This window comes from Sceloporus undulatus, chromosome 4, assembly GCF_019175285.1.
Source record: "Sceloporus undulatus isolate JIND9_A2432 ecotype Alabama chromosome 4, SceUnd_v1.1, whole genome shotgun sequence".
Taxonomy (NCBI): domain Eukaryota; kingdom Metazoa; phylum Chordata; class Lepidosauria; order Squamata; family Phrynosomatidae; genus Sceloporus; species Sceloporus undulatus.
Genome location: NC_056525.1, coordinates 214045674 through 214059510, shown reverse-complemented (window position 1 = coordinate 214059510; position 13837 = coordinate 214045674). Strand labels below are relative to the sequence as shown.

The 13837-nt window shown below is 40.0% G+C and overlaps 1 protein-coding gene across 1 annotated transcript; it reads left to right on the top strand.

Annotated features, from left to right (window-relative positions):
- The first annotated feature begins 845 nt into the window (after positions 1-845).
- SLC7A13 (solute carrier family 7 member 13) lies at positions 846-13480 on the top strand. The gene is made up of 4 exons (XM_042465524.1): positions 846-1646; positions 2972-3103; positions 6307-6671; positions 12422-13480. The coding sequence occupies exons 1-4, from the start codon at positions 914-916 to the stop codon at positions 12653-12655; spliced, it is 1464 nt and encodes a 487-aa protein (XP_042321458.1). The 5' UTR covers positions 846-913; the 3' UTR covers positions 12656-13480.
- Positions 13481-13837: the final 357 nt, after the last annotated feature.

Sequence of the window (13837 nt, the reverse complement as noted above, 5' to 3'; positions counted from 1 at the left end):
AAGAGTCACAGTGATCCATTCCATGAATCTCATTTGAAAATCCAAACTACAAAGAAAAATATTGTTTATGCTTCGATTTCTTTTCTGTTTAAAAAACAACAACCAAGAATATGTATGTGTGTGTATGTCCCAAAATCAAGCAAACAGTCTTGCGAGAGAGACAGATTTACAGCACTGGCTGCCCAAATAAATATCTGCCCCAGTTGAAATTTTCCTGCAGTCTCCAAATTTGTAGCATTACAGAGACATTGAAATGGTTCACACCCAGAAGGTTTGGCATTTTAGTATTCTTTTGACAACTTTGCCTGCCTCTTTTCTGCCAGTACCTAAGCTGAATTTCTAAATGCTCACCTGAAACTTTAGTATAATGCTACAGATATGGAGCCTAAAGGAAAATTTCATTGGGGGGCAGAATTTTTATTGGGAGGCAATACCTTCATTCCCCCTCCCCATAGCTACAGCCATGCCAAACATGCTTTATTTGAAAGCAGAATCAAAGGAGGTATATAGGAAGAATCAGAGGCTAATATTAACCTTATGGGATTTAAAACCCGAGTGAGACTTTTTTTTCAGTTCAGCGAGACTTGATATCCAAGTAAATGTCCTGAAGTATCCATGAACTAATTTAAGTAAGCAAGCTCAAGTGAGTTTAGTGGGAGGTATTCCCAGGTAGTTATGCATGAGGCTGAAGGCTTAACTTGATCACACATTTTTGAAAACCTGGCCAAATTTCTTGAAAGGATATAGTTAATGATCAGCTCTTTTCTTGTGAAACCTGAAAGGATACTTGTCTGAAATGACTTTGTAAATCATTCAAGTAGTGTTTGACTTCACCCAGGGAAAAGGGTATGGCGAGAAGGAAATTAAAATCTTCAGGTTACTTATTGTTTTCTTTGTGAAACAACGGAAGGGAATGACAAACATGGAGAAAGACCAATATGAGCAGCAGGCAAAAGAAATAAACAAAAATGAAAACAAGATGCAACTCCAAAGAACCATAGGCTATTTGGAAGGAGTTAGCTTTATCGTGGGAACAATTGTAGGTGCAGGAATTTTTGTTTCTCCTACTGGGGTTCTGAAATATTCTTTGCTCAATGTTGGTGTTGCACTGATTGTTTGGACTGCTTGTGGCATCGTATCTTTGATGGGTGCCCTGTGCTATGCAGAGCTTGGCACAGCTCTACCATTTTCAGGAGGTGAGTACAGCCACATCAAGAGAGCGCTTGGTTCTCCTCTGGCTTTCATCTTCATGTGGACAGCGATGTTCAACAAACCAGCTTCAAATGCTGCCCGAGCCTTATTGTTTGCTGAATATGCTACTCAGCCTTTCTATGGTGAGTGCCTGGCCCCAGAACTGCTCAAGAAATGCTTGGCACTGGCTGTTCTCTGGTTCCTTGGGCTCCTCAATGGGCGAAGTGTCAAGATGGCTGCTTGGGTGCAGACTGTATTTACTATCCTAAAGATGATGGCTCTGTCTGTAATTGCGATTGGTGGGATCGTCCTGTTGATAAGAGGAAGGAAAGATAACCTTGCAAGGTTTGAGAATGCTTTCAGTTCAGAGATTCCTGATGTTGCACAGATGGCCGAAGCATTTTTCCAAGGACTGTATGCATACGGGGGCTGGTGGTCTCTCAATTATTTGGCAGGTATAGCTCTCATTTTCTCTGTCAGTTGGCAACTATGCTGTGTATTCTACCTTTGATTTTTGCATTCTTCTTATATCTGTTGGAATCTTAGCTGGTTTATCAACAGATTCCCACCAGGGTTCTTAATATTGTCCTGAAGCATGGCTTTTTGAGGCCGAGTGAAGAGATGGGGAGAAATGTTTAAAAGTGGATTGTTCCTAAGTGGTATACAAACAATTAATTCATTTTGCATAAACACAATGCACTATTGTCTTACCCCTTGCAGAAAATACAACTTAATTTGTCTGAACCCTATGGAAATAGTTACTGGTTCGTTTTCTGACAGAGTTCTTGTCTTTACCACACAGCCAATGCAGAATAGCTCCATGTTAGGGTAGTCTGGAGTCAGTTTGGGTCATGTGAAAGTATCCTTGTGATTTTCCATCAGCTATGTAGTTGTATATTTTACAACACATTTTGCCTCTCATATGGATATGTGCTTTCTTTCTTTCTTTTTTTTTCCAGTAGGCTAAAATACTACTGCAGTTCCCAGAGACTAAATGGGTATGATGATACAGACAACAGATGTTTTCTATCATTTTATAAACAGATAAAATCTTATTAGTCAGTCTATTTCCCCCCACCTCACAATTTTATTATAGCTAACTGTTATTTGATCCAGATGAGATCCTGGGTGCAAAGCTCTGGTTGACTTCTGCTGGTCAGTTGTGATGCAGACTCGCTATACAATTCTTAGATGTTGTTAGACAAGCTATAGAGTATGCTATTGAATCACACTTGTTCCAAAGCAGCCAGCACTTGTCTTGTGAAGTGGGTGTATTTTGATGCCAAGATCATGAAGATAAGGACAATGCCAGGTACATACTCCTCTAGAACATTCCAAAGTGGTGATGAAAACAGTTCATAAGCACTTTAACAGATCAGTGGAGGACAAATGCTTAGACAGGAGTGTACAGCTGTGGTTCTCCCCATGGCATTTGACTGCAGCTCTCATAATCTCTCACTATTGGCTATCATGGGTAAAGCCAATGGGCATTGTAATCCAAGAATTTCTAGAAGGTCACAGTTGCCCGCCTCTGTGTTAGAGGAACTGAGCTATGTCTTTGTACTTTGTGCCAACTAAAAGCACACTAGAAAAAAATAAATAAGGCTAGCTGGGAGTCTTAGGGTTCCATGCCAGTTGCCAAATTCATTTTATAACAAATGATAGAAAGAAAATAGTCATGCATTTGGTAAATAGTCATAATGTATATTACTTTTCTTCTGTACAAATGGATGTGTTTTCTTCTTTATAAATGGAGTGACTTCTACATTATATATTGCAGAGGAAGTGAAAAACCCCAGCAGAAACATTCCCTGGACTGTGATGACTGCACTTCCCTCAGTTACTGTGTTCTATTTGCTGGTAAACATTTCATACCTGACAGTTCTCACACCAAAGGAAATGGTTTCCTCAGGTAGGATTACTGTTTTGTAATCTTGATTTAGTGAAAAGAAATGACAATACAGAGAAGACAGAATTCATGACACAAGTTCAGATAAGCCACAGTGTAAAGAAAATTGAAACAAAACAGCCAAGGTGTAAATAAAATTGAAACAGAACCTTTGGCCATAACCTATGTGCTCATGAATTTTGTTGAAAAGGACAGAAAAACAGAAGGGTATGTATGCATGATTAGTGTCCCATTTAGTTACTTGTGTGGGAAATATTTAAAATACCCATCTGCCTAGCATTATGCACTTCAGAGGAAAAGAATGTAACATGAAGCAAAAGCAGTTTTCATTTTACATTGGTTTCTAGATTCTAGCCATGATTTGTAGTATAAACAGACAGGTTAAGATCTAACTAAGTATTTTGGCATCCAATGCTAGCAAAACAAAAACATTTTCTTCTTTCACTCTCACTGCCATATGCTGTGGTAGATTGCTCAACCCCACACAATGGGGCTTTAAGGGTCTATAGAAGGAAGAGAGGCTTACCAATTCATGGGGAAATAGGATGATCTAGTAAGAATATACTACTGGCTCCTGACATGGTGTTCTTATATGATTGCAACTTCACTCTAACCTCTGGTGACCCCCCCCCCCATCGTAGAATTTTCCTAGCAAGATTTACAGTCGGCCCTCGGTATCCACAGATTCAGCCGTTCATGGCTTGAAGATATTTTTTTTAACTATAAATTGCAGAAAGCAAACTTTGAATTTACCATTTTATACAAGGGACACCATTTTACTAAGCCTCTCTATATAATGGGACTTGAGTATCCAAAGATTTTGGTATCCACAGGGGATCCTGGAACCAAACCCCACTAGATACCAAGGGCTCACTGTACTTACCCTTTCTCTAAGAGAGAGCTCTGGTGCCAAAACAAACTACAGATCCCAGGATTTTGTAGGATGGAGCCATGGCAGTTAAAGGAGTGTCGTCGTCGTCATCATCATCATCATCATCATCCCCTATTCTATATAATGAGACTTGAGTATCCATGAGAGTCCTGGAACCAAACCCCAGGGCCCATTGAAGTAATAACAATAACAATAATAATAATAATAACAATACCCCATTGTATACAATGGAACTTGAGCACCTATGGATTTAGGTATCCATGGGGGGGGGGTTCACCACCATCACCAGCCCAGCCCTTGAGCAATTTCTTATGTATCCCCCTTGTGTAACTATTGTGCCCACCCTGAAAGTTGCAAACCACAGTTTAAGAATCCCTGATCAAGCAGATATGCCTGATGTTCAGGACCACTCAGTAGGGTGTAGTACCACTGTGCCATTAACAGTTGCTCAGTAGAGAATGTGGGAAGAAACTCCAGCTTTCTCCAGGGCAGACACACGAGAACAGAAGTTCAGATTAAAATATGATTTGGCTGGGGTTTGTACATGTAGCTATAGCTACATACCAGAGAGCCATATCCAAGTGCAGGCTCCCGATGGTCCTCTTGTTTATGAGGAGCTGGCTCTTGACTCTTGTGGCATGTAGTGGTTAGAATGGTGGGCTAGGACATGGAAGACCCAGATTCAGGTACCCACTGATCTGTGAAACTCAGTCACTCTCAGCTTAATCAATTTCACTGCATTGTTGTAAAGTTCAGAAAAAGAGGATAATGCTCACCAACCAGAGCTCACTGGAAAATAGATGGCATATTATGTACCAAATAAGTAAATAGTATTTGGCTTAAATGTTCATGGAATACAATCCACTTCAAGTCTCAAAGCAAGTGCAGTTCACAAGAGCTTAAGAGAAATAAAATATTTTAGACTATAGCATAATTCAAGTACAGTGGGTCCTTAGTATCTGCTGGAGTTTGGTCCCAGGACTCCCCATGGATACCAAAATTCATGAGCACTCAAGTCCCATTATATATAAGGACCTTATATAAAATGGCAAAATTAAAATTTGTTTTTTGGATTGGGGGGGAGGGCATTCCAAGCTGTGAATAGCTGAATCCATGGATGCAGAATCTGTGGATAAAAAGGCCCAGCTGTACTTACTTTTTAAAAGTACTATATTATTTTTTCAATTACAGGGAGCATTTACTTTTATAGTTGCAATTTTAAAGGTGTTTTACAGGCATGGGATTTCATTACTTAAAAAAAATCAGAATACTGTTGGCCATCCTATAAGTTTAAATTTAAATAAAAGCAGTTAAAGTTATACTGCAAAAGAAGCAATGGTTTGCTGCACTTCCATTATAATATAAATCATGCCTTGTTATTTCAGAAAGCAACTAATTCCCAGTAATTCATCATTTTTAGCAATTTACTTGGAAGAAGCAGTCTCCAAGTTGCCTTCAGATTCTATTGGTGTATCTTTTATACACCTATTAAAAGTCACAGAATTATTGCCCTTTATGTAACACATGATCCCATGTGAGCACTGTTGCTTCCAGCTTCTGGAGCTGAGCCTTATTTGTTCTTCTGTTCACTAAAACATGGATGCCTGATTATAGACTGTTCTCTGTTCCAGGCACTTTCTCCCTTTCCTAATTTAGGAAGACCATCAAGACATTTCCGTCAACATTTAGGTCAATCTAGACATTAAAAGGCACGTGAATTCCCTGTGATTCACCCACTTGCCTCAATTTCAGGGATTTTCTCAGAGATGTATAGTTCAGCAATTAGACTTTCAAATTAAGCCCACGTTTATCTTCCAATGACCAATAAAAAAAACAACAGTACACTAAATGCAAAATATAGAGGTGAGGAAGAACACGTATTATGATAGACAGACCTCTTTCACCACTTGAGGGAGCAGCTGTCCTATGTACATGTTAAACGGCCCGGTACAGACATGTGGGAAGCGCTGTACTTGGGGTGAAACTAGGGTTCAGGAGCGCGCAGCATCCTTATACTCCCAAACTCTAGTTCATAATGCTGGTGCCATCATGGCGGCCTCCTGTCCACACGGGGGCCACTATGATGATGCAAGTGCCACACAGCATTCAGACATCACTGGCAGGAAGTGGCATCATGATACATCCTTTCCTGTTTGCAACACCACAAAAAAGAAGCCGCTCTAGGCAGCTTCTTTTTGGAAGTGTGTTGGTGTGCATCGACTCATGGCAAAGAGAAGCAGTGCAGAGCTGCTCATCTGTCGAGCCCCAAACATGTTTTTTAGTTATTTTTAATGATGCTATTGTTTCCCTACAGTTGCTGTAGCAGTCACATGGGCTAACAGAGTAATCCCCTCAGTCGCTTGGATGATTCCTGCAGCTGTGGCTGTTTCGATATTTGGTGCCCTCAACAGCAGCATGTTTACACTTGGACGATTGAGCTATGCTGGAAGTCAGTCTGGACATTTGCCCATCATAATATCCATGCTTAACATACAGTACTGCACTCCAGCACCAGCCATGATTTTCTCAACTGTTATTGCATCCATTTTCATTATCCCATCAGATCTAATTGCTTTAACCAATTATTTTGGCTTCTCCGTTTGGCTCATGATTGGATTAACATGCACTAGTCTGATAGTCCTCCGATACCGAGAACCTGATCTTCACAGGCCTTACAAGGTAAGAACAAAATAATGAACATGAGTAACAAAGTTGTATAATAGCAATGTGTTATAGCTGATATAGAGGCCTTGCACCCCCACATATGTTAAAAATACTATGGACACTTTGTTCACTTAACGCAGGGGTAGACAACCTTTTTGAGCCGGGGGCCGGGTTGCTGTCCCTCAGAAAACGGGGGGGGGGGGGGAGCAAAAAAAATAAATAATTAAATATTTTTTAAAAAAAAAATTAAATAAATAAATAAACCAGGACAAATGTAGGACAAAAATTTCAAATGGAGGACACTTTTTTACAAAAAAGGGAGGACATGCTAAAAATTTGCTGATTTTTTAAAAAAGGTTAATATAAATGCATGTTTCGGATGCTTCTATAGACAATTACCCCCCTTGCAAGCCGCTTGCCCGCCTCCTCCTGATAGGCCAAAGGCCCCACCCACGCCCTCACACGAGAGGCCAAAGGCTCCGGCGGCAATCAGTGGCAGGACCGGGCTGGGGCCAGTCCTAAGGCCTTGCTGGGCCGCATCTGGCCTGCGGGCCGCAGGTTGCCTACCCCTGACTTAACGTCATATCAGTGGGGCATTTTAAGCTGTGTTATACTTAGTTATACAGGGTTTGCATGAACCAATAGACCTCAAAATAAGAAATGAGGCCATGTAGGAGAGAATATGCAGTTAATGTGGGAGGAAATGTTTTCTTTACCTTCATCAAAATGAGGGCATGCAAGCACTATGAACTACTAACTATTAGAGGGACTTATAGATTTTGTGTTTCTCCTTCTCCCTTTGACCATGAGAAAAGTCAGAAGAGAGGCTGTAATGTGTATTTGTTTGAATGTACACTGGTACCCCGGGATACGAATTCGCCGCCTTACGAAATTTCCGGGTTACGAAAAAAATCCATTGAAAAAAACTGTTCCGGGTTACGAAGGTTATTTCGGGTTACGAAAAATTTTTTGGTGCTTTTCGGCGCTATTTCGCACGAAATCGCGGCTTTTCCCCATTAGCGCCTATGGCTTTTTCGGCTTACGAAGTATTCCGGGTTACGGAAGCGGCGGCGGAACGAATTAATTTCGTAACCCGGGGTACCCCTGTAGTTACATTTCCACATGTTCCCCAACTCTGTGCAAGCTGAGTTGATGCTGTACTTTCTTCAGACCTTCTTGTTTAGTTTAGGATAGGTATGTCAGGTATGCATGGAATACTGGTGTTGGGAATAAGCATGAAAAGTCTTTTGGAATAAATGGGAGAAAATAGTGATAGGAATTCTACCTACATATAGGAAGATACACTTGGCATGCTCTGGCTAAACTACAGAACAGGTTGAGTCTCCCTGATCCAAAATGCTTGGAACTAGAGGTGATTTGGGTTTTTAATTTTTAAAAATTATTTTGGAATACCTGTACTGTATTTGCATAAATGTACATAATGAGATATCTTGAAGATAATGTCCAGGTCAAAATACAAATTCATTTATGTTTCATATACACCTTATACACATAGCCTGAAGGAAATTTTATACAATAATTTAAATAATGTTGTGCATGAAACAAAGTTTGTGTTCATTAAACTATAACAAAGCAAATGTGTCACTATCTCAACTACCCATGAAGAAAACTTTGGTTTTTGGAATATTTTGGATTTCAGAATTCTGGACAAAGGGGACTCAACCTGTCCATGCTTTAGAGAGGGAGGAATGAGGAGGAGAGAGTGAAAGGGTGAGAAGTAAGGGAGGAAGGGAATGGATGAGAAGAAGAATATCAGTTTTAAGTATGAGACAGATTGAGAGCCAGTGTGGTGTAATGGTTTGAGCATTTGACTATGAAACCCACTGAGTGACATCTCAGCCTCAGGGGAAGGCAATGCCAAACTCCCTCTGAACAAATCTTCCCTCTGAAAAAATGCCTTATTAAGAAAGAAGATGCATTTGTTGTGCTTCTGCCGTCAAGGACATTACACACATCCTGTTTGACTGTTGCTTTTATGATAATGAGAGAGCCCACCTTTTACAACCATTTTTGGTTAGATTGACCTATTGGGATCCTACTGTCAAATTGTTCTATTTCTGTTCCTGTGAGAATTTAAATCTAGTGTGCTGTGTAGCAAAATTTATTATAAAAGCTGCTCGACTGAGAGATCAATTTATCATGCAAAATGGGGCTCCATGCCATGGTGATGAGTTTATTTAAATATGTTTTTAGATGTGATCAATTTTTTTCCCCTTGTATGTATTTGGACAATCTAACATTTAGATTTTGTATTATGTATTTTGTACTTTGTCTTCTATTGATACAGTCAGCTGACTAATCAATGAAATTTGTTGTTGTCTCTGAGCAAATCATGCCAAGAAAGCCCCATGACAAGTTCACCTTAGGGTTACCTAAGGAAACAACTTGAAGGCACACAACATATACATAGGAGACAGCTTGGGCAACAGAAAAAGAGGAACAAATTAGGTGGCTCTATCTAACCCCAGAGGCCTTTTCACATGACTCAGTTATAGCACGATCATTCCATTTTAACTTCTCATTTAACATTTGTAGTTTATGGCAGGGTATTTTGAAATCTCAGCCAGGGTGCTGTAGTGCTTCCCCAAAATATGAACTCCAGAATTCACTGGAATGCAGTCCTGGAAGAATGGAATCATAGTGCTATAATTGTTTAGTGTTAAAAGGCCTCAGCTTTATCTTCCCTGTAGGCACAAAAGGGCGAAAGAGACCACCTGTTTGGAGTGGTGTCCCATTGCCCCTTTCAGTGCTGGATTGGGGCAGCAGCAACTACATGCTGTGGCCCCAATCCGGCAGTTTTCCAGCACTAAAAAGAACAGCAAAATGCCACTCCTTTTAGTACCAACAAAAAGGCACTCTTGCTACTGCGGTGGGGGCTTTTCGGTGTTCCTTTGGCACAGCGCATTTAAACGCTGTGCCAACAGAGTGCCGTGACATCCCCCACCGTGCAGTCAGGCACACAGCATGACACTGGTGTGGGGGTGGCTGGTGTGCATACGCCATGCACCCATGCCACCCCTAAGCTGGCATATAACGCTGGTCTGTTTAGCCCCAAAGTCAGTAGTGAAGCATTATTGCACGCTACCTCTCACGGGTGAAGTATGGAGGGGGCAGGCCAGTGCCTGTGCTCCTGGGACACCTCCATGGTTTGATAATGTTTGAAGAGAGCTTTTGCCTTGGAATGGTCAATTGCCATTGTCAGCAGAGGCAGCTATTCCCTTTATGCCTTCTGTTGCCTATCTCTGTTCTGCATTTGTCTGCTTCCAAGTCTTTTCAGATCAAACATTTTTTCAGGGAAGAAGGAACATCTGTGTGTGTGTGGAGCGGGGGGTGGGGGGAGGCTGTATTTTGGCAGGCTCTGTCCTGATCTGCATGCATTTCAGTGTTTGAAGTATATTCCCTGTTTCTATGTATGCTTATGAAAACTGGACAGTGAAAAAGGCTGATAGGAAGAAAATCAACTCATTTGAGATGTGGTGTTGGAAAAGAGTCCTGAGAATACCATGTACTGCTTAAAAAAACCAAGCCACCAATAAATGGGTCCTAGAGCAAATTAGACCTGAACTTTCCCAATATGACTATGTTGAGGTTATCGTACTTTGGCCATATCATGAGAAGAAAGGACTCTCTGGAAAAGATGATAATGCCTGGGAAAGTTGAGAGCAATAGGAAAAGAGGAAGGCTGCATACCAGATTCAGTCACAAAAGCCATGGCCATGAATGTGCAAGAGCTGAGCAGGGTGCTTGAGGATAGGGGAACTTGGAGGTCTCTCATTCATAGGGTTGCCATGGGTTGAAGGTGACTTGAAGGCAGTTAACAACAACAAAGGCTTATGAGTATAATGTACTGTCTATAAGTCTAAAAATTTAGAGAAGGCTGAAACACTTAAGCCTCGTATTGATTGCTGCTTCTCTCTTGCTACTCACATAGACACACTGAAGAAGTCTCCTATCCATGGGTCATGTTAAAATCCATAATTCTGGCCCCAAACTTGCTCTTGATTTATACATGAGGTCCACTTATAGTCAAATATATATGGTAGATCTGAGAGCCTAAAGGTTTTACTTTTTTGAATTGTGATTCCCAGAACTGTCCAGCCAGCATATGCAGGTAGAGGACCCTCTAATAGTGTGCATTATATATACTTATATGTAATAATAATAATAATAATATTTATTTATATACCGCCCTATGGCAAACCAATCCGGGCGGTTGACAACAGTAAAATATGGTCATACCCTAACTTAAAAGTGATGCTGAAATGAATCTGTATAAATCAGAAACCTCCTCTCCATCTCTCTCTCTCTCTCTCTCTCTCTCTGTTTGCTTTCCTTCACCTAAACCTCTAACCATCTTATTGGTAACTGGATCTGAGAAGCATAAAAATAATAATGTGTTTATACTTCTCAATCTGCTAACTTCCTGATACAGAAGATTCATGAGCTTTTATTTAAAAAAAAAAAAAGACAACAGCTGCCACAATGCCATTGTTTCACTGTCAATTTTCTAATAATATATGCATGCTATTCTGGAGAGAATTGGCTGTTGTTTTTAAAAAGTATATTTATTGTGAAGAGCACAGATATGGGGAGCCTGTCCATACAATCCAACAAGCAGCTAGAACTGAACATAAGTACCTATGAGGAATAAAGAAATAATGTACAAAATGTAGGTGTGGATCCTGAGCAACAATGTTGTGCAAATGCTGAAAACATGTACCAAATCTGAAGTGCTGAAAGCGATTCTGCTGACATTATTCTTTACTCTGATGAAGCAGTGTAATCAAAGGAAATACTGAAACTGCAAAAACCAGAATGGTATCCATTTTTATGAGATGTATGCATCTGTCATTCTCAATCCTGAATCTTCCAAATATGTTATGCAGAGTTACACTGGTCAATGGAGTATTCTGGTGGCTTTTAATATCTGGTGAGGTCTTTCCTTCCCATCCATTCCCTGCTTCCATACCTCTCTTCTCCTCACTCTTATGGAGCCACTCTATGGCTGCATCTACACTGCAGAAATAATCCAGTTTGACACAAAACTGCCATGGCTCAATGCTATAGAATTCTGGGATCTGTAGTTTATTGTGGCACCAGAGCTCACTGACAAAGAAGGCTAAATGTTTCACAGAATTCCATAGCATTTAGCCATGACAGATAAAGTGGTGTCAAACGGGATAATTTCTGCAGTGCGGATTCAGCCTACAAAGAAGCATCATTTTACTAGGAGTATGCTTTTTTCTGATGCTCCCAGGCTCTGAAATAGTGGATTCTTTTAAAACAAATGTTTTAAATGTGGCAGGTGAAATGACTTGTGTATTATACTAAATGTGTGCACATGTGATGCTAAAGGTCAAATTAGAGGGTCATGCTGGCTGGGGATTCTGGGAGCTATATCCCCAAAAAGTGACTTTTCAAGATTTGCTTTCAGGTAAGCGTCACATTTTAAAAAATGGTTCTATGATTCTTTATACTGTCTCTAGTGACTGCGATATATTTGTTAAGTACTCAGGGTATCTGGAGGAAATCGTTTGTATTGTGTAGGTTAGGAGAAATTCTGCTTTGGGCTATTTCAGTTCTTGCCAATGATATCAGAAAACAGATAGCTGGCAGCACAAGCAACAACTGTTCACAATCTAATATCTTTATCTATATCTATATATTTCATTTTTATGTTTCCTTAAATGCTTATTAATACATCTGACTTCTGCATTCTCAGACCTCTGTTATATATTTTGCAGGTTTTTCTACCAGTTGCCTTTGGGATGGTGGCAATTTCACTGTTCTTAGTTTTAGCACCGGTAGTCTGGTCTCCAAAGGTGCAGTATGTATATGCATTCTTTTTCATGCTTGGGAGTCTTCTCTTATATTTGCCTTTTGTACATTTTAAAATACATTTTGAGTTTGTTAACAAAATTACTTGTTACCTGCAGCTGCTTCTGGAGGTTTCACCTGCTGATTATAAATCTGACTGAGGGCAAAGGTGCAAATTTTTCAATAAACTGGAACTGAACATGGCTTGGATCCAGCATAATGCCAGCCTAATGCTGGCATTCAAGGCAGCTCCTTCCAGTCCTTGAAATGTTGATCCCCTTCATGTAAGCTGTCTTTTGGATCCAAAGCAGAAATTTTGTTTGTTAATTGATCAAATCAATCAATCCAGTCAAATCTGACTGAAGGAAAAGATGCTGTCTGTTCGGAACCTTTATAGTGGTAAAATTAGATATCAAAATACATAAACCCAGCTGCATTGGTCTTTTCTCTCTGATTCTTTCACTACCATTCCTTACTTTCTCTTTCATTACCATTCCCTACCATCCTATCTAAATTTAAACTATAAGTTCCTTGTGGATAGGAATCCTTTTTCTATTATTATGTGAAAAAGCCACATGTATACCATGGCATTACCTAAATAAATAAACTACATTGTTCACAATTTTGCTTATTAAATATTATGTCTGAGTGTGCTTCTTTAGCACAATTGTTCATCTCCACTCCCACGCTTTCCTCCTAACCACTGTTGAGAATTCAAGAGAATTCAAAGGAAAATGTCAAAGGAGTTTTGGATGCAAAGTAATATAGACAGGTCACACTTGTTTCAAGAACATAATACTTTGGATCTGTACTTTTTATTACAGATCAGTTAACAATCCTGTCCATATAAGCGGCACTCCCCTTTATTCTTTGTGGATGCTACCACTATGTATATACTTGTGATACTGTCTGTGTCTGTTTGTCTGACTGCCTGTGTTGTAACTGACAGCTGGAGTTGCTGACAATTTTCTGGTCTGCCTTCTCAAAAATTCAGATCCCTGCTGACTAACCTGCTCTGGGGAAATGAGAATTTCATTTCCAGAAATGTGTGCCTTGCCTTTGCTTTAGAGATTAAACAAAGGAAAATACACAAACTGTGAATTGAAGTCATGGTTAAAGTAGACCACAAGCCTCCATGCACATGTGTCAACAAAATCTTAATGTGCACATTAACTTCTCTTTTGACTTTTCAAAGATTACTTGGGATTTGTCATGGATTATGAATAATAGCTGTCAATCTGCTTTCTGCTCAAACCATCAGGAATTAAATGTTGGAAATCCCACAATAAAACTGCTGGCTGAAGAACATCCATGGATAACTGTAAGGAAAGGATGAAAGAGCC